Source organism: Lasioglossum baleicum, chromosome 3, assembly GCF_051020765.1.
Source record: "Lasioglossum baleicum chromosome 3, iyLasBale1, whole genome shotgun sequence".
Lineage (NCBI taxonomy): Eukaryota > Metazoa > Arthropoda > Insecta > Hymenoptera > Halictidae > Lasioglossum > Lasioglossum baleicum.
This window is the reverse complement of record NC_134931.1, coordinates 7,674,155-7,695,105: the sequence shown is the minus strand read 5'-3', so window position 1 is coordinate 7,695,105 and position 20,951 is coordinate 7,674,155. Positions and strand designations below refer to the sequence as shown.

The 20,951-nt window shown below is 40.9% G+C and overlaps 4 protein-coding genes across 4 annotated transcripts; all 4 read right to left on the bottom strand.

The window, feature by feature from the left end:
- Positions 1 to 289: 289 nt before the first annotated feature.
- Positions 290 to 6,148, bottom strand: LOC143207225 (uncharacterized). The gene is made up of 6 exons (XM_076420440.1): positions 5,268 to 6,148; positions 3,888 to 4,052; positions 1,419 to 1,626; positions 729 to 839; positions 421 to 576; positions 290 to 352 (listed from the first exon to the last, which is right to left on the bottom strand). Exons 1-6 carry the CDS (start codon positions 6,146 to 6,148, stop codon positions 290 to 292), a joined length of 1,584 nt encoding a protein of 527 aa, XP_076276555.1.
- Positions 6,149 to 7,544: 1,396 nt separating this feature from the next.
- Positions 7,545 to 11,172, bottom strand: LOC143207224 (odorant receptor 4-like). The gene is made up of 5 exons (XM_076420438.1): positions 9,790 to 11,172; positions 8,709 to 8,808; positions 7,986 to 8,096; positions 7,676 to 7,831; positions 7,545 to 7,607 (listed from the first exon to the last, which is right to left on the bottom strand). Exons 1-5 carry the CDS (start codon positions 10,605 to 10,607, stop codon positions 7,545 to 7,547), a joined length of 1,248 nt encoding a protein of 415 aa, XP_076276553.1. The 5' UTR covers positions 10,608 to 11,172.
- A 25-nt stretch (positions 11,173 to 11,197) lies between these two features.
- On the bottom strand, positions 11,198 to 15,717 carry LOC143206982 (odorant receptor 4-like). Its single transcript, XM_076419922.1, has 5 exons — positions 14,871 to 15,717; positions 14,214 to 14,313; positions 13,543 to 13,653; positions 11,741 to 11,896; positions 11,198 to 11,672 (listed from the first exon to the last, which is right to left on the bottom strand). The coding sequence occupies exons 1-5, from the start codon at positions 15,686 to 15,688 to the stop codon at positions 11,610 to 11,612; spliced, it is 1,248 nt and encodes a 415-aa protein (XP_076276037.1). The 5' UTR covers positions 15,689 to 15,717; the 3' UTR covers positions 11,198 to 11,609.
- A 648-nt stretch (positions 15,718 to 16,365) lies between these two features.
- On the bottom strand, positions 16,366 to 19,974 carry LOC143207223 (odorant receptor 10-like). Its single transcript, XM_076420437.1, has 5 exons — positions 19,148 to 19,974; positions 18,131 to 18,230; positions 17,937 to 18,047; positions 16,501 to 16,656; positions 16,366 to 16,419 (listed from the first exon to the last, which is right to left on the bottom strand). Exons 1-5 carry the CDS (start codon positions 19,963 to 19,965, stop codon positions 16,366 to 16,368), a joined length of 1,239 nt encoding a protein of 412 aa, XP_076276552.1. The 5' UTR covers positions 19,966 to 19,974.
- Positions 19,975 to 20,951: the final 977 nt, after the last annotated feature.

Below are 20,951 nucleotides of genomic sequence, written 5' to 3'. Positions count from 1 at the left end.
TCTTCCAAATCGTTTTGAAAAATACAGGTATCGAATTCATGGTAATTTACTTGTAAAAGTATTATTGCCATTAATGTTATCAGAAAATGATTTTCCTGAGTTATTTTGGTAATATTAAAAATTTTTACCTTTCTACTCACTAAAATGTTTAAACATTAATAGGGTAAAGAATAATCTATACATGCATTCAAATCTCGTACAATTATCAGGAGAATAGTACCGGTATACAGTAGCACAAATGGTTTCTTAGAGTCTTAGACTAATGTGGCGCAACAGGTGCTCAACTGAATTATTCGCGCGTGTCAGTCAATCTTCGCAACATATTCAAGAACGCTACAGATGTTTTCATAACCTGTTGATCCAACAAGTTTATATTAGTTTCTGTTATAGATCCACGTATAGAAGAATCACTATACTTACATCGCTGAAGCTGGCCAACGATAATTTAACGAGTCTTCCGGCAGTAAGTTTCGTGGGTGTGCTGGACATCGCCATTATCAGGACTACGCCGAGTTTCGTGTTCTTTGGCAATCGATACCAATCAATCATGTAAGACATCTGGCCAACTTTTCTATACTGGCATAATGTGTTTATTGAACATAATTGTGTCTGCTTCGTATCATATTATTCTACATAATGTTACATCGAAGAACGTGTGAATGACTTTTTTCAATTTTGTAGTGGCACGCATATCGTTTCAAAATGAAGGATGTTTAGTGAAATCTTACTTGTTCAGCGACCAGCTCGCCAATATAACAAAATATGAAGATGTTGAAGATGAGAGATGCAAGTATTGTTGCGTATGTTATAATTGCGGTCATATCCTTCGCCCTGCTTTCCTACAACATGCAAAGATAAAACACACACTTTACGAAAAAATGATAAGATATAGCTTGTCAAATCTAGCTGTGCGACTGAATGTCCCCCGCAAGGGGAAATGACCCCGCTGCGCAGTGGTAAATAGGCAGAACTTCACAACGATACGTCACCTGTCAAACGATTCACGTTGCGACAGTTCAGTTAAAAAGTATAGTGACACAAGTGTATTCACACTGTAACAGACCTGCACTAAGCAAGCCTGTTACGAACAGCTGATCCCCGGAATAAACCGAACACCTCCGAAATCCACCGGATCACGCCGATGCAAACAACACTCCGTCGAAACTCCTTGCTCCAAATGTCACACGTTCAAACGCCAAAACATACCCAAAAACTCATAGAAAAACAGTAGAACATACCTCACCTCACCACCAACCCGCGCCTCCAAACGATCCATCTTGGGGAGTATAAAAGGCCCCAGGAACAGACCAAATCATCGCAGTCCTGCTTAGGAGACCTAATCCTTCACCAGGAACCAGCTCCGATCCTCCGACGAGACGTCGAAGCCTGCCAGCCGGAATTTCCAGCCGACTACATACCTCCAGTACCCCGTTCACTCGACGAGACGTCGCCTCCTGCACCGAATCTCCGACGACACCGCTCCTGTGACGAGACGTCGCCTCCTGCACCGAATCTCCGTCGACACCGAGCCCGTGACGAAACGTCGCCTCCTGCACCGAACCTTCATCGACACCGATCCTCCAACGAGACGTCGCCACCTGCACCGAATCTCCGTAGACACCGACCCTGCGACGAGACGTCGCCGCCTGCACCGAACCACTCTCCTCGACTACCTCTCAGCTAAGACCCTGCGATCACCGAGTTTCTATCGTAGCATTCACGAGAAAGCGAGCACCAAAGTTATTAGAAACCGTCGTTCGTTTATTTCAAACCTTCACACCACGTCTTCCCGCTCCGACTCACCCTGGTCACCAAGCGAACCCCGGCACGACGAGTTATTCACGCACTGAAGGGTTTCCGTCCCGGCCGACCGATTCCGCGAGAAATCGGCCCCGTTACAACACAAACATATAAACAGTTGTTTTGTATGTTTACTGCTGTAAGAAATAATGGACAGTACGCACTGTTAACGAGGTACTTTACCGTTCAAATGTTGCATCCTTCTCTCGTCGAGTGCCGTCTTTGTTTTCTTCTGCGCATCCCTATGAATTTGGTCAACCGGACAGCCACATTTGACAAGCTGTATTTACATTGTTCGAGTTTCAGAAAACTAATTGTTTACAATGATTCTGCGTATAGATACGGTGGAGCTTTCATTGCTTCCATAATATAATATGCATAGTGGTCCCGCCGCGACAGTAGTTTATATCTTATATCACTTGTGACGTTGCAAATTTTGCGACGTAGAAACACGAGCGTAGAAACCCGGAGGCGACGATGTGGGACAATGAAATCCTAATTTCCGACATCATGACTTTTGCTAGTCCCGCCGCCGTCTCATCTCGCCTACACCGGATCTACGGCGAGGGTGGTGTGGGGGAATGCCTGGGAAGATTCATCTTCTCCAGTCACCAGGGGCGATTATTACAGTTTTGTGTTGTGTTGTGTGCAGGTCTGGGGCACTAGGACCCTTTCCGAAGGTGCGATCTTGCGATTCTTTCAGACGTGTTGCGTGGTGCGCCAATCAGGGAAATTCGGCAGCACGGAAAGGGTGGGGGAAGCTAGGATCGAGGAATCACTGTCGCGCTGGTTACCGTCTGGGGCAGACGCCCTCTCGCATCACTGTAATCCCGTTGTGTAGATTATCGTCGAAGTAGTCTCGCGTCGCGGGTGGTTTTCGGGTTGGTCAGAAACATCCTATCGAAGCCCAGATCAGACACGTGTTCGTCTCGTCCTCGAACTTTTGGAAGCGCAGGGCGCCTCGCGTCCTTCTCGTGGACGCTGTGAGTGTTCAAGGAGCAGTTTCCCTCATTTTGTGAATCGGAAGTTTTCCTCTGGAGCCGCGTCGGGAAAGAATAGTTTTCGCTGTCAAGTTTTGTAACGCGACGATCGATTAAGCAACGCGGTAAATCTCGCCCGCGTTTCGCGCGGCAGTTTACGTGCCCTTCGCGCCCGTACGGCCCTGGGTTGTTTATCACACGCGGCGAATTGCGTCTCGTTCGAGGCTATCGCGACACTGCCATCGTACAAAAGCGCCGTCCGTCCGCGATCCGCGAAATCTCGTTTCGGGGAGGATTGCATCTTGTCCCGTCGTACCGTACTTTCGCGATAAATTATTGTACTTTCGACTAACGCGCTCCGCGATCAAACAACCATCGAAAACGTGTACAAGAACCGCGAGCTCCCGGGTCGCGGCCACGTGGACGCACATTTGTATCTTTAAAAGGAAATAGAGACCATTTCGCCGCGTTCATTTTCGACCTGTGACAGCCGTTCTGCCGCGAGGGCTGTCCCCGTTATCCCCTGTGTTCGAACCTTCTGGCCGTTCGCGTCGTCTTTTTCAGTCCGCGTTCCGCGGAAGATCGACGCTCGGGCTTGACTTTGCCGAGCACGAGAATTTTGTCTTGTTTCGTGTGGTACTTTCTAGTACCTGGCGACGAAACTTCAGTTTTAGTATTCTGGTCGAGCTACCCCGTAAAATCGCCTGTGTCCCGGGTTGGCCGCGGCTATAAAATCCCGGGGTTGACCGTTTTTCGTCGGCTGTTCAACCGATTGAAAAGAGGCAACGTCACACACTTTTATTAGTTGTATTCGTTCCCTGCATTCTGTGTTCTATATCCTATTGTATTCTGTGATATTATACGTAACATAGAATTATATGTATACAGGGTTTGTCCAATAAGTATCGGGACTGAAAACATAAAAAAAAATTATTGAAAATACATGGATTTAATAAAATTCAAAATATGACCCTTCGGAATCGATACACCGTTGCCAGCGCTTTTCCCATTGTTTATACGCCTCCTGAAAATCGGTAACTGCAAGGCTGTTTAGGCATTTGGTCGAGGCCGCTTCGACGTCTTATAGAAAAAACACGCGTTCTGTACATGGCTTCGCCCTTATAAGCCGCACGGATCATATCAAAAGTATCCGTAGCAGATTTGTTAAGTTTAACGCAAACTTTGATGGCAGAACGCTGCTCGATTGTTCGCAGCATCTTGAATCTCGACGCGTGCACCACACACGCTTCCAGTTCTGTCGCGATCTTGACACTACAAAGGCTCGGAAACGGATGAACTTGTCATCCTAGCATACCTGACATCACCCCCCATCAATTTAACCCGTTGAAACCGCCCCCCACCCTTTGCCGCTGTATAGAAAAATTCAGTCCCGATACTTATTGGACAAACCCTGTATTGTATACAAAATTTACAATTTTGGTTCATCCGAAAGTAAGTCAAAAATATACTATAATACAATTAGCAGTTTTCGTGTAGATCAGAGATGGGCATTTTTGCATCAATTGAAGCAAGACAGTCCACACCACAACGCCCACTGCCTCCCACCAGCATCCACCGTTACCATGCCGAAAGAACGCGCTTCGCCCGTAGCGAGCAGTGCACAGTGCATATGTCTCGCGGAGGCTGCTCGCATCGCGGCCGCGAGGAAGCGAAGAGCGCCCTGTGCGACGAAGGCCAGTCGAAGGCGCGCGTTGCATGGAAGAGAGGTTGGTGGGAGAAGCAGGCGTTTGAGGGGCCCCACCCGTGCCCATCCCTAGATCAACCATGTAAACATTAGCTGTTTTTGATGTTTTCAGTCAGTACGAGGAGTGAGTAATATACAGTCTTCTTTGATAAGTTCTACTGTATGAAATGATCAAAATTGTTCCTATCTGTAGATTGCGCCCTATACGAAAGAGTTCTGTTCGATATTTTCCAAAGTAATTTCATTTTATGCACCTCTAATTTATGTTCATTATGCTTGACTTTCATATCCATACCACAATAATATAATACCCCAGGAGACACATGCCCACCGTACAGCCGAGTAATTCCACAAGAGATACCTGCGTTAGTACTTTCTCCATCACAGTCAAGAATCTGTAATGATGAACATACAATGAAAGATTAAGTAATAATATTCCTTAACATTATAACTCGTGTCAGATTTTTAATAGTTAATATACATCTTTTAAAAGCTCATGTAGTTCGACCTATTGTTTCGTCTTAAATTTTACGTTTAAAAGCGAATCAAAAAATTAAAAAAACAATAGATCGAAAAAATTCTTGTTGCATTTATAATTTGTATATTGTAATTCATGAAAAATTGCCTTTTTTAATGATGAACAACGTTTCTTTAATACATCTAACGTTAAACTGCTCAGCGATGAGTTTCACGATTCCTGAAGGGATTTTATTAGTTTCTAATTGACAACACAAAAAATAATTGCTGCATTCTTTAATGTACAAAATACGGCAGCACCAGGCTATACTAGATCAAAATTGACTACTACACAGAGCAACGGCGTGAAAACTACAATATTTACATACTTCTGTATCCTCACGTGTTGATTCACGATCTTTGCGATCCTCCCATTTGTAGTATTGCTCATGTCAACACGGCCATCCACCAAATGTGACATCCAACACATAAGGACCTGCATTTGTCCGTAAGCATGCACCGCAAAAGCAACCGCCAGACAGCACGCCCCTGCCGCAATTGCGTGGATTAGCATCCCACCAAAGAATTGTATTGAGAAGAAGATCTGATTCGACGGATTACGTTGAGTATCAACGATCAGCTTGGAAACGGGAAACGCAAGAGGAATGAAGGTTCGGTTTGCCCCCTCGATCGCGATTGTTCCGACGCTTATGGGTATCGCAATGTAATAGAACACGAATCCGCTGAACATGAAGAACGTGCATATTTTCACTAATCGTCTGCCAAAAATTGCATTCGCTACCATGATCCCCCTATCCTCCGAGTGGTTCACATTCCCCCAGTCCCATTCGATGCATTTAATGCATTCGCGAATATCATTCGTGTGAGCCATCAGCGAGTAGTACTTGACGCAGGCCATCACGCAGAACATCAACGGGCCATACAACTTCAACTTATCGTAGACTTCTTCTACTTCGAGCGACACGTACAGGTAACAGGGTGCAAACAGGAAGCTTATTAGGGAGTAGCAAACGGCGTTTATCAGCCAGTTAAAACATAGTTCGAGCTGCGAAACATGGCGCGAACGAGGCCAAACACCCATCGGCTTCAGTATGTAACGATTCCACTTTATGCTTAGATCCACGTCCTTTTTGTAGTCGTTATCCGTAGCCAAAGAATTCGAGGTGATAATCTCCCGCTTCGCCATTGTTTAAGACCGAAAGCTCACGTCATACTAAAAGCTAGAGATCCTAACTACTCTTTCAAACACAACGTAGCGCCTGCGCTTACGACATCGGCTGGAAGGGACACGCAATCTCCTGACGACAGAATTGTAATTCCCTTCAGAAACGGTCGATGTAGACACGAGCAAATTCCTTCATTTATTATGCCTAGGGGCAAGAGGATGGTGCGTATCGATAAATTGATTACAATCAAAGACACAAGGTACATAGTGGGAATTGGCACCCGGTGCACGCACACATTCATTTCCGACTCACCTCCCTACGCTCTAGCTACATACCCCTAATTTTGCTACACTACCTAATGTTAGCAAAGAATCACGCAATGACTCGTTCACCAATTCGTGGTCTATATGTCACGGTGATTGTATGTCGAAATTTTATAGGATCCTTTAGTATCATTAACACATAACATTGCAACTAATGTTTTAATCTGTCTTCACAGATAATCAGATTTGATCTACTTATCTCAAACACTATTTCGAAACTAGTGAATCGAGTTTGTATAGACTTTGAAGACTGACTGTCATTTGCTGCATGTGAGCATCTTATGGTATGTTTAATGAAAACTATTTAATAAGTGTTACCTTGCAATTATTGGAGTGTAAAGCATACAATTGAAAAAACATTCTTTTTAGGATAAAAATTAAATTAGATAGGATAAAGTATTAAACCGAAATTTCTTCCAAATTATTTTGAAAAGTACAGGTATTGAATTGAAGGTACAGTAAATCCTCTATTTTTAAACTAACTTCCTCATGAGCTAGAGACTTGAAATCGGTTATATGGCTCAGAACTGGATGACAATGCATTATTCAAAATAAATTTTTTAAAAAGTCTACCCGTTTCGGAGAAATAACAATTAAATATTTACCTGTTCACTTTCCCGCGAAAATACGTCATCGCGTTCAGCGATCGCCACGCCGCGCGACAGCGCTCCCTACTCTACTACGCGTTTCCACTCTGACTCATCCCCACTCCACAGACCCACTTCGCCCCGACGAAGCTCAGTATGGGTCAGTGATGCCAGAGCCGTGGTACATACTGTGGTACTAAACCATACCCCCACCATAGCCTACTATCGCCCCTACGTTCCTTTCCAACGCGCCCGCGCGCTACACTCACAAGCGTATCACTCTACTGTATCCGTAGAGGTTATTTTTTTAAATAATATTTAAAAATATTTACTTTTCTACTCACTGAGATTTTTACACATTAATACGATAAAGAATAATCTATACAAGTATTCAAAATATAATTCTCGTACAATTATCAGGAGAATAGTACCGGTATACAGTACCACAAATAGTCGCTTAGAGTCTTGCAATTAGACTAATGTGGAGCAACAGGTGCTCAACTGAATTATTCGCGCGTGTCAGTCAATGTTCGCAACATATTCAAGAAGGCTACAGATGTTTTCATAACCTGTTGGTACAACAAGTTTATGTTAGTTTCTGTTATAGATCCACGTAGAGAAGAATCACTATACTTACGTCGCTGAAGCTGGCCAAAGATAATTTAACGAGTCTTCCGGCAGTAAGTTTCGTGGGTGTGCTGGACATAGCCATTATCAGGACTACGCTGAGTTTCGTGTTCTCTGGCAATCGATACCAATCAATCATGTAAGACATCTGGCCAACCTTTCTGCACTGGCGTAACGTGTTTATTGAACATAATTGTGTCTGCTTCGTATCATGTTTATTATTCTACATAATGTTACATCGAAGATCGCGTGGATGACTTTTTTCAATTGGTCAGTGGCAAGCATATCGCTTCAATGAAGAAAGGTTAGTGAAATCTTACTTGTTCAGCGACCAGCTCGCCAATGTAACAAAATATGAAGATGTTGAAGATGAGAGATGCAAGTATTATTGTGTATGTTATAACTGCGGTCATATCCTTCGCCCTGCTTTCCTACAACATGCAAAGATAAAACACAAACTTTAGGACAAAATGATAAGATATATTTACATTGTTCGAGTTTCAGAAAACCAATTGTTTACAATGATTCTGCGTATAGTTATGGTAGAGCTTGCATTGCTTCCATGATAATATGCATAGTGTTCCCGCCGCGGCAGAAGTTTTTATCACTTTTATTAGTTGAATTAGTTCACTGCGTTCTGTGTTCTATATCATATTGTGTGCTGTGACTTTATACGTAACATAGAATTATATGTATATGTATATTCAAAATCATTATACACATCGTTGACTTTGAAAAACGAAAAAAAATCACGGGAGCCCTATAATTTTCCTTTCATCCGAAACTAAATCATACATATACTACTATTAGAAGTTTTCGCGTAAATCGACCATGAAGATATTATCTGTTATTCATGTTTACAATTAATAAGAGGAATGAATAATATACCGTCTTGTTTGACGAGTTCTACTGACTAAAACGATGAAATTGTTTTATTTGTAGATTGGGTCATATGCGAACAAGTGTTGTCGTATAATTTCTAAATTAATTTCATTTATACATCTCTAATTTATGTTCATTATGCTTGACTTTCATATCCATACCACAATAATGTAATACCCCAGGAGACATATGTCCACCGTACATCCGAAAAATTCCACAAGAGATACCTGAGTTAGCGCTTTCTCCATTACAGTCAAGAATCTGCAATGGTGAATATCCAATGAAAGATTAATTAATATTATTCGATAACATTGTAACTCGTGTCATCTTTTTAATAGTTAATTTACATCTTTTAAAATCCCTTGTAGTTCGACCTATTGTTTCGTCTTAAATTTTACGTTTAAAAGCGATTCAAAATATTTTAGATCGGAAAAATTCTTGTTGCATTTATAATTTTTATATTGTAATTCATGAAAAGTTGATTTTTTACGATGAACAATGTTTCCTTCAGGGTGTCCCGGAATGAAAATATCACTATTTCCGCTCGCCAATCGGCGACAGAGAAGCAGATATGTTTCTCGCAGGAAAAAAACTGACATAATATGAAACAGCTTGATTTTTCGATCACCCGGTCGAGGTGCATTTACCGAGGAAGCAATATTTTTTTATGCTCATTGTGTTGAAATATTCTCTGGATTATTGCGGGGACCCGTACAGAGCTCTTTTTTGCAATTTAGCTCTTGGAACTTTATAAACAACAAATGTGTACGTTTTCATAGAAGAAATTTTTTACTGTACACTTTTTCCAAAAAAGGGCCCTGTACACTAATACTGCAGAGAATATTCCAACACAAAGAGCATAAAAAAATAGTGCTTGTTCCCTAGATGCAGGTCGACCGGGTGATCGCAAATCAAACTGTTTCATATCTCCTTCTATGTCTTCGTAGTTCACCTCGATTGGTGCTGTTAATGTCACTATTTCCGTTCCGGCGCACCCTTAATATATCTAACATTACACTGCACAGCGATGAGTTTAAGGGTTCCTGAAGGGATTTTATTAATTTCTAATTGGCAATACAAAAACAATGTCAACTCTAAATGAAAAGATACTTTTAACTCTGAATTCTTCGCACACAGAAACTGGATAAAATACCGCAGCACCACACTCTATTCCTCTATACTAGAAAAAATTGACTACTACACACAGCAACGGCGCGAAAGCTACAATACATATTTACATACTTCTGTATCCTCACGTGTTGACTCACGATCTGTGCGATCCTCCCATTCGTAGTATTGCCCATGTCAACACGGCCGTCCACCAAATGTGACAACCAACACATAAGGACCTGCATTTGTCCGCAAGCATGCACCGCGAAAGCAACCGCCAGACAGCACGCCCCTGCCGCAATTGCATGGATTAGCATCCCACCAAAGAATTGGATTGAGAAGAAGATCTGATTCGACGGATTACGTTGAGTATCAACGATCAGATTGGAAACGGGAAACACAAGAGGAATGAAGCTTCGGTTTGCCCCCCCGATCGTGATTTTTCCGACGCTCATGGGTACCGCAATGTAATAGAAAACGAATCCGCTGAACATGAAGAACGTGCATATTTTCACTAATCGTCTGCCAAAAATCGCATTCGCTACCATGATCTCCCGGTCCTCCGAGTGGCTCACATTCCTCCAGTCCCATTCGATGCATTTAATGCACTCGCGGATATCATTCGTGTGGGCCATCAGCGAGTAGTACTTGATGTAGGCCATCACACAGAACATCAACGGGCCATACAACTTCAACTTATCGTAGACTTCTTCTACTTCGAGCGACACGTACAGGTAACAGGGTGCAAACAGGAAGCTTATTAGGGAGTAGCAAACGGCGTTTATCAGCCAGTTAAAACAAAGTTCGAGTTGCGAATCATGGCGCGAACGAGGCCAGACACCCATCGGCTTCAGTATCCAACGATTCCACTTTATGCTTAGGTCCACGTCCTTTTTGTAGTCGTTATCCGTAGCCAAAGAATTCGAGGTAATAATCTCCCGCTTCGCCATTGTTTAAGACCGAAAGCTCACTTCATACTAAAAGCTTCGGATCCTGACTGCTCTTTCAAACGCAACGTTGCGCCTGCGCTTACGACATCGGCTGTAAGAGACACGCAATCTCCTGACGACAGAATTGTAATTCCCTTCAGAAACGGTCGATGTAGACACGAGCAAGTTCCTTCATTTATTATGCCTAGGGGCAAGAGGATGGTACGTATCGATAAATTGATTATAATCAAAGACACAAGGTAGTGGGAATTGGCACACGGTGCACGCATTCTTTTCCGACTCACCTCCCTACACTCTAGCTACCCCCAACTTTGCTACAATAATTAATGTTAGCAAAGAATCGTACAATATCTCATTTACCACTTCGTGGTTCACATGTCGCTGTGGTTGAATATCGAAATTTTATAGGATCCTTTAGTATCATTAACACATAACATTACAATTAATTTTTTAATTTGTCTTCACAGATAATGAGATTTGATCTACTCATCTAAACACTATTTCAAAACTAGTGAATCGAGTTTCTATAGTCTTCTAAGACTAACTGGCATTTGCTGCATGCGAGAAACTTATGGTATGTTTAATGAAAAGTATTTAATAAGATTTACCTTGCAGTTATTGGAGTACGAAGCATACAATTAAAAAACATTCTTTTCAGTATAAAAATTAGATTTGTTAAGATAAAGTGTTGAACCGAAATTTCTTCCAAATCGTTTATAAAAATACAGGTGTTGAATTAAAGTTAATTTACTTGTAAACGAAGTATTGCCATTAATGTTACCAGAAAATGATTTTCCTGAATTATTTTGATAATATTAAAAATTATTTACTTTTCTACTCATTGAGATGTTTACACATTAATTGGGTAAAGAATAATCTATACAAGCATTCAAACTATAATTCTTGTACAATGATCAGGAGAATAGTATCGGTATACAGTAGCACAAATGGTATCTTAGAGTCTTAGATAGACTAATCTGGCGTAACAGGTGCTCTACTGAATTATTCGCGCGTATCAGTCAATGTTCGCAACATATTCAGGAAGGCTACAGATGTTTTCATAACCTGTTGATCCAACAAGTTTATGTTAGTTTCTGTTATAGATCCACGTAGAGAAGAATCACTATACTTACGTCGCTGAAGCTAGCCAACGATAACTTAATGAGTCTTCCGGCTGTAAGTTTTGTGGATGAGCTGGACATCGCCATTATCAGGATCACGCTGAGTTTCGTGTTCTCTGGCAATCGATACCAATCAATCATGTAAGACATCTGGCCAACCTTTCTGCACTGGCGTAACGTGTTTATTGAACATATTTGTATCTGCTTCGTGTCATATTTATTATTATACATCAGGCATGCACAGGTGGACGATTTGGGAGCCGGAGCACTCGATCCGGCTCACGAGCCGGACGTATGGAAGGGGAACCCACTAATTGTAAGCGTGACTTGTAAACGGAGCACGAGAGAAGACGAGCGGGAGGGGCGTGGGGAAGTGGAGAGAGCGGATGTCAGCCGGAGTGGTCAGACTACAATAACGTAGACGCCGCTCCCACTCTTACACGCTTTCGTGGGCCCAAAGCGCTATTTGACTATTTTGAGAGCGACAGAGCAAGTCCGATGTATACAAAACGGGCGAGACAGAGCGAGCGATCAATCAATTGCAACAATCAATTGCCATGGTCGGCATAGGTGGCGTACAAGTACATATACATATGGTATGTTTGTAGCAATACCTGTTCCTACTCCTATAAACGGCGGAAGCCACGCGTGAGTCGAAAAGTGTGCGAGTGTCATCCGCGAGACTAGGGAGCGTAGACTCGTATTCGGTGTAAAGGAGCCCTCGGAAAGGGGCAACTGAATTAAATATATTTGTTCACAGTAAATCACAGTAAAAATATGTTGTTTAAATGTTTTTGAATACATTATTTTAAAGTATATGTATTTTTAGTTCTCTGTTTTCATTAACTTCCTTGCGTATTGTTAAGTATATGTATATGTTTAAGTGTAAATATTTTTATGTATAATATATACTTTTTACATTTGGATTACTTTTCTCTTGAAATATGTATATGTTTTTAGCTGTGACATTAAAATAATGTATTCAAAAACATTCAAACAACATATTTTTACTGTGATTTACTGTGAACAAATATATTTAATTCAGTTGTCCCTTTCCGAGGGCTCCTTTACACCGAATACGAGTCTACACGCTCCCTAGTCTCGTGGATTACACTCGCACACTTTTCGACTCACGCGTGGCTCCCGCTGTTTATAGGAGTAGGAACAGGTATTGCCATAAACATACTATGTATGATAAAGAAGGGATTGATAATGATCGTACGATTTTTCTAATTAGAAATAATTTTTCGCGGCGCTACGGATCGATCAGTTATTACATTAATTAATTATAGCTATTGTAACGAAAAGAGATGGTGTGTTTCGTCCTGGACCCGTACATACTATGTATGTAATTTTACGCCGACTACGCCGACCATGGCAATTGATTGTTTCAATTGCTTGATCGCTCGCTCTGTCTCGCCCGTTTTGTATACATCGGACTCGCTCTGTCGCTCTCAAAATAGTCAAATAGCGCTTTGGGCCCACGAAAGCGTGTGAGAGTGGGGGCGGCGTCTACGTTATTGTAATCTGACCACTCAGGCGCGCTCTCCACTTCCCCACGCCCCTCCCAGTCGTCTTCTCTCGTGCTCTGTTTACAAGTCATGCTTAGTGGGTTCCCCTTCCATACGTCCGAGTTATGCCACGGCTCTGAGAGCGCACGGGAGCCGCTTGGGAGCACGGGAGCCGCTCTGAGACCAAAGAGCTGTGCATGCCTGTTCTACATAATGTTACATCGAGGATCGCGTGGATGTCTTTTTTGAATTGGTCAGTGGCAAGCATATCGTTTCAATGAAGGAAGGTTAGTGAAATCTTACTTGTTCAGCGACCAGCTCGCCAATGTAACAAAATATGAAGATGTTGAAGATGAGAGATGCAAGTATCATTACGTATCTTACGACTGCGGTCATATCTTCCGAACTGCTTTCCTACAACATGCAAAGATAAAACACACACTTTACGACAAAATGATAAGGTACATTTACATTGTTCGAATTTCAAAAAACCAATTGTTTACAATGATTCTGCGTATAGATATGGTGGAGCATGCATTGCTTCCATAACAATATGCATTGTAGTGTTCCCGCCGCGGCAGAAGTTTAGATCACTTTTACTAGTTGTATTAGTTCCCTGCGTTCTGTGTTCTATATCCTATTGTGTGCTGTGACATTATACGTAACATGGAATTATATATTCAAAATCATTATACACATCGTTGACTTTAAAAAACGCGAAAAAATCAGAGGAGCCCTATAATTTTGTTAAGTCAAAAATATACTACAATTAGGAGTTCTTGTGTAGATCAACCATGAAAATATTAGTTCTTTTTCATGTCGGCAATCAGTAAGAGGAGTGAGTAATATACAGTCTTGTTTGATAAGTTGTACTGTATGAAATGATCAAATTGTTTCTGTCCGATATTTCCAAAGTAATTTCCTATCATACACCTCTAATTTATGTTCATTATGCTTGACTTTCATATCCATACCACAATCATGTAATACCCCAGGAGGCATATGCCCACCGTAGATTCGAGTAAGTCCACGAGAGATACCTGATTTAGTGCTTTCTCCATCACAGTCAAGAATCTGTAATGACGAACATATTATACAATAAAAGATTAAGTAATAATAATTCACAACATTGTAACTCGTGTCAGATTTTTAATAGTTAAATTACATCTGTTACAAACAACTTTTTCCTGTATACATGTTACCGCCGCTCGATTTTAGTTTTATAACATATTTCAAGATGATCAAGATCTGAGAGGAAACCCTTGTTCTAAATAATTACCAAAAATTCTTGTTGCATTGATAATTTTTATATTGTCATTCATGAAAACTTCAATTTTTTATGATGAACAATGTTTCCGTAATACATCTAACATTACACTGTTCAGCGATGAGTGACAGGGTTCCTGAAGCGATTTTATTAATTTCTAATTGACAATACAAACAAATGTCGTCCCTAAATGAAAAGATACTTTTTACTTCTAAGTCTTCATATACTGGTACAATTACCATACATTGAAACTGTGTTGCATTCTTTAATGGATAAAATTCGTCAGCAACACACTCTATTCCTCTATACTAGAAAAAATTGACTACTACACAGAGAAACGGCGCGAAAACTACAATTTACATACTTCTGTATCCTCACGTGTTGATTCACGATCTTCGCGATCCTCCCATTCGTAGTATTGCTCATGTCAACACGACCGTCCACCAAATGTGACATCCAACACATAAGGACTTGCATTTGTCCGCAAGCATGCACCGCGAAAGCAACCACCAGACAGACCGCCCCTGCCGCAATTGCATGAACTATCATGCCACTTAATAATTGGATTGAGAAGAAGATCTGATTCGACGGATTACGTTGAGTATCAGCGATCAGCTTGGAAACGGGAAACGCAAGAGGAAAGAAGGTTTGGTTTGTCCCCTCGATCGTGATTTTTCCGGCGCTCATGGGTACCGCAATGTAATAGAACACGAATCCGCCGAACAGGAAAAACGTGCATATTTTCACTAATCGTCTGCCAAAAATCGCATTGGCTACCATGATCCCCCTATCCTCCGTGTGGCTCACATTCCTCCAGTCCCATTCGATGCATTTGATGCACTCCCGGATATCATTTGTGTGGGCCATCAGCGAGTAGTACTTGAGGTAAGCCACCACGCAGAACATCAACAGGCCATACAACTTCAACTTATCGTAGGCTTCTTCTACTTCGAGCGACACGTAGAGGTAACAGGGTGCAAACAGGAAGCTTATTAGGGAGTAGCAAACGGCATTTATCAGCCAGTTCAAACACACTTCGAGCTGCGAAACATGGCGCGAACGAGGCCAGACACCCATCGGCTTCAGTATCCAACGATTCCACTCAATGCTTAGGTCCACGTCTTCTTTGTAGTTGTTATCCCTAGTCAAAGAATTCGAGGAGATAATCTCCCGCTTCGCCATTGTTTTAGCTCGAAAGCTTACTTCATACTAAAAGCTAGGGACCCTGACTGCTCTTTCAAACACAATGATGCGCCTGCGCTTATGATACCTGCTGGAAGGGCTCACGCAATATCGTGATGACAGAATTGTATTTCCCTTCAGATACGGTCGATGTAGACAAGAGCAAGTTCCTTTATGAATTATGCCTGGGGCTAGAGGATGGTGCGTATCGATAAATTGATTATCAATACCAAAGACACAAGGTAGTGGGAATTGGCACACGGTGCACGCACGTATTCTTTTCCAACTCACCTCCATAGATTTTAGCTACCCCTAACTTTGCCAATAGGTAATGGATCGCGCATTATCTTGTTCACCACTTCGTGGTCAATATGTCACGGTGATCGTAAGTCGAAATTTTACAACTTCTACATTACAACTAATTTTTTAGTTTGTTTTAATTGATATGTAATCTGATTTGATTTACTTATCTAGACACCGTTCCGAAACTAGTGTATCGCGTTTCTGTAGTCTTTGTTGCACTCTTTGTAATAGTATAACTTATAACAATCTGGTTACCAAATTACATCTAAGACTGTTCGGTTAAAATATGAAAATTGTCTTTTTGTATTTAACGTCATTCTTATTCAATATACACTGTAAAGTATATGACAGTTCATAACGAGTTCTTCAGAAAACTATTTTGTTAACGCTAGCAGCATATTTAAGAATCCGACTGCCGTTTTAACAACCTATTTGTTTGGAAAATATTCGGATTAATTTTGATGTTGCAGGATTCCAAACCAAAAGGGAAAACTTGCATATTTACGTACGTCACCGAATGTGCTGAGAGACAATTCGACCATTTTTCCTGCGGTAAGTTTTGTAGAGCAATTGGACATAGCGATTATTAGTATCAAGCAACGTTTTCTGTTCCCCCATAGTTGATACCAATCAATCATGTACGCCACTTCGCCAACTCTGTTGCACTGTAACAAAAAACGTTTCTGTTCTACTCATTTCATTTTTTAATTACTTCTGTTTTACAGAATAAATAAGACGTAAAAATTGTAAGGTTAACTTAGTTCTTCGCGGAGAAGACGTAGAAAAAATCTTTTTTTTTACTACGGTGCACCTAACCATAAAATCTGAAAAAATTCATGAACAATAACTATTACAATATATCGGTACTGTAAAAGTATAAATGTTGTCACTGTAGAACTTCCATGTGAAATCTGCATTTTTTAGATTTTTTTGAGGTTTTTGATTTCTACAAGCAGGATTTTCAATTTAAAAATGTGAAACCAATTGCAGAATATGTATTTGGGTCCTTGACATGTGTCAGATTTTTCTCAGAATTTCTAAACTTCATTAACTATGAAAAATAAGCCATGAACTAGTTTTTGTATTTTACCTCATAACTACCCTCCCGATCGGGATACAGGGTTGAAATTTTACTCAGTACATTTTTTCTTGATGCCCTATCGAAGACCTATCGTCGATATGATTCGACTCAAGGGCACTTTTGACCATCTTATCCATTCGAGTTCTTTTTGAATAAGGTATAATGAGTAAATAAGTATTTATTTGTGACCGACGAATAACTGGCCATGGAATAAAATCGCGCGCGCGCGCGTTATTAGTTTGTTGTATACCAACGATAAGATTCTCTCTAGCATTAGTAATCACTCATGTAATCTAAACGTTTCAGTTCGTCTCTCTATCTTCAGTTCGACATTCCATCTACCATTACTCATCTTTGAACCTCATCCCCATGATTCATCCCTTACTGACCATTAGACCTAAAACAACCCCCACTTTACAGAACGCGAAACCTATATCTCCTGCTGATTTCTTCTTCTCGCGAGCATTCTTTTCTCAGTCTTCATTCGCTTTCGAACAGTCTCTTACCGAGTCTTGTCTAGACTACTAAGATCTTTTGTATTACATACGTCCGTAGTTTGTATTTCGTTTAGAAATTGTACTTAATAAATATACTTATATTGAGTATCCGGAATAAAACAAGTTATTTACAAATTATCATAGTAGAAATGCATAGTAGCAATATTTGTTCGTACGCCTATGAACGGCGGGAGCTACGCGTGAATCGAAAAGTGAGGATCGGGCGGAGCGTCCGCAATGCCTTCTTGCCCCGTTCCCGTCCCGCTAATTTACACTCTTTCACTGGACTGTATTCTTTACCACTTCGGTGAAAAATGATGTATTATTATGTATATTAAACAATCAAAATTATGGACTAAAGTCTTACATGTTCAGCAACAAGATCTCCAATATAACAAAATATGAAGATATTAAAACCGAGAGATACAAGGATTGTTATGTAAGTGACAGTAGCGGTGAGATCATTGGGATCCCATTCCTAGAAGAGCAAAAGTATTCATTTATATCTGTACATTCATATTCGAGTCCATATTTGTTTAAATTTCTATCGTACACTCATACCATTATTGCGTAATATCCTAGTAGACATAGATTCAAGGTGCATCCTGTAAATTCTACGAAAGATATCTGCCGCATCGCCATCTCCGTGATGGATAAAAACCTGCAATTGTAAAATTGCAGGACACAATTATTCAATGTCCATAACCACTATTTACTAGAGGTGTGCGAGAATATTTGGGAATTCCCGGATTTTTTCGGGATTCCCGGGCGTACTGGGGTTTCCCGTGAATTTTTTCGGAATTTCTGATACTGTACGGAATATGTCCCGTACTCCCATTCCGGAATTCCCGCCCCGTCCTGGTCTCGCACACCTCTAATGTTTATACATCTGGAAGTAAGAATTAGTTTGTGTAAATTCTAGAGGTGTGCGAGACCGGGACGGGATGGGAATTCTGGAACGGGAGTGCGGGACGTATTCCGTAGAGTATAAGAAATAACGAAAAAATTCACGGGAAACCCGAACACCCCGGGAATCCCGAAAAAATTCACAGGGAACCCGAATACCCCCGGGGATTCCCAAAAAAATCCGGGAATTCTCGAATATTCTTGCATACCTCTAATATTTACACTATTCTACTTCTATGCTCTATCCTTCCTGCTCTACAAAATTCTATTCCAGACAGATCAAGACAAATATTATAGAATTCTATAAACATTGTGCATTGTATCAATATCAATAATACGTTGGAATAAATCAGTTTTTGTATTCTTATGATAGATAAAAGACTTTCTCTCCGAATCTCTATCTTCGGTTTAAATATTTTTTCATGTTAAAAAAAAATCAGAAGAGCTTATTCCGGAAAATCATGTCAGATACAGAGACCGCGCTCTATACACTTCTGTGTATCATTTACATATTTATCATTCTCGTAGGATTCGGACACATTATTCGACAAACGATCGTTTATGGAACTCAAATTTTCAATTCTTTGTGCATAAGCTTATCCAGATATAATTAATTTAGCAATTTACGACCCTTAAGAAATAAAAATCAGTCAGAAGACGTATCTTACACACTTCAATATTCGAACGTGTTGACTCACGATGCTCGCGATCCTTTCGTCCACGGATTTGCTCATATCTGGCCGACCCTCTATTAGGAGTTCCAGCCAACGAAGCAAGATTTTCACCTGTCCACAAGCATGCACCGCGAGTGCAGCAACCAAACTGCAAGTGGCCGCCGCAACACCATGGATGACAATACCTCCAAAAAATTGAATAGAAAAAAAGATCTCGTTGAGAGGTCTATGCCGAGTATCAGGCATGAACTTCGTCATGGGAAATACCATGGGAATGAAAGTCAAATTCTGCTCCTCCACCGCGATTCTCCCGACTCTGATGGGTAAAGCGATGTAATAGAACACGAAGCCGCTGTACATGAAGAACATGCAGATTTTCACTAATCGTCGGCCGAATTTCGCATTCGTTACCATGATCTCCCTGTCCTTGGAATATTTTACGTTCCTCCAGTCCCATTCGATGTATTTTATGCACTCGCGTATGTCATTCGCGTGGGTCATCAGCGAGTAATACTTCATGTACGCCATCACGCAGAAGCTTAATGGCCCGAAGAGCTTTAACTTGTCGTAGAGGTTCTCCACCTCGAGCATCATGAACAGCCAGCAGGGTACGAACAGGAAGCTAATTAAAGAGTAGCAGACGAGATTCATTAATCGGTTCGAACATTTCTCGGAGCCTGAAACAGTGTCCGAACTAGGCCACACGCCCATCGGTCTTAGAATCCAACGATTCCATTGAATGCTCAAGTTCACATTCGTTCTGTGTTCGAACTCTTTCGCCAGAGAGATCGTGGGAGTTGTTTGATGATTAGACATTGCTTTACCTCGAAAGTTCAGTTTGCACTGAAATCTTCGGAGCAATCGTTCTGCATGCCACATGCTACGGCTGCGGCTGCGCCCATTTATTAGCCCCTATTGGAAGGGATTGAACACGCAATACCCTAACGGAAGAAGTATGGTTTTCCACAGAACACTTCACCCTCTTGTCGTGCTTGGTCACTTATTGCTTTATGCATTTTAAGTGAGGACAAGAGGATGATGATTGCTCCATATCAATACATTGATTATCTATACCGCACGCCGCGCCACGCTGGAAGGGACAGGGTAATCATTGGTGATCACGTGTCCGTGAGTTTTCGTGATTCAGCACTCTGAAGATTGACAAATTTTTTCCAGGAATAAAACAAAGAATAAAGAGACACGTTCGTTAGTTTATCATTTTTATTGAATCGTGTCCTTTAATTTTTTATTGTAAATGCTGAAATATTCGTTCGTCTTATTTTTAGGAGAAAAACAATGGTCGTTGTTCAGCGAACGAGTGATCGAATATTCGGTAGTTTATTAGCGTTGATGATTTCAACCGAAAAGTTAGCATGTGAACATTAATTACTGTACGTGACATTATAAAAATTATTTAAGGACATCGAGGTTCGCCGTTACTCTATTAGATATGTGAATTGCGACATTAATTTATTGAAGAAATTAAAAACTCAAATCTCAATTGACGGAAACAGAGAATTTCACATTACAACTACCGAGCAATAAAACTAATTTTTCCAATTTTTTTATAAAAATTAAGTGGTCAATTTATTGTAGAATGAAGAATTTGAAACGGATCAGTTTGACCTGTTCACTTTGTAATTGATACGTTTATGAGTTACAGAATACAGTTTGTTGAATCAAAATTTGCTGCTATTAGGTGCAAAGATGTGTTAAATAATTTTTATTCAATCAACAATTTAAATCTAGAAGAGGTACGAGAAATAATTTTCTTCTTACTTGGAATGACACTCTCATCCTAA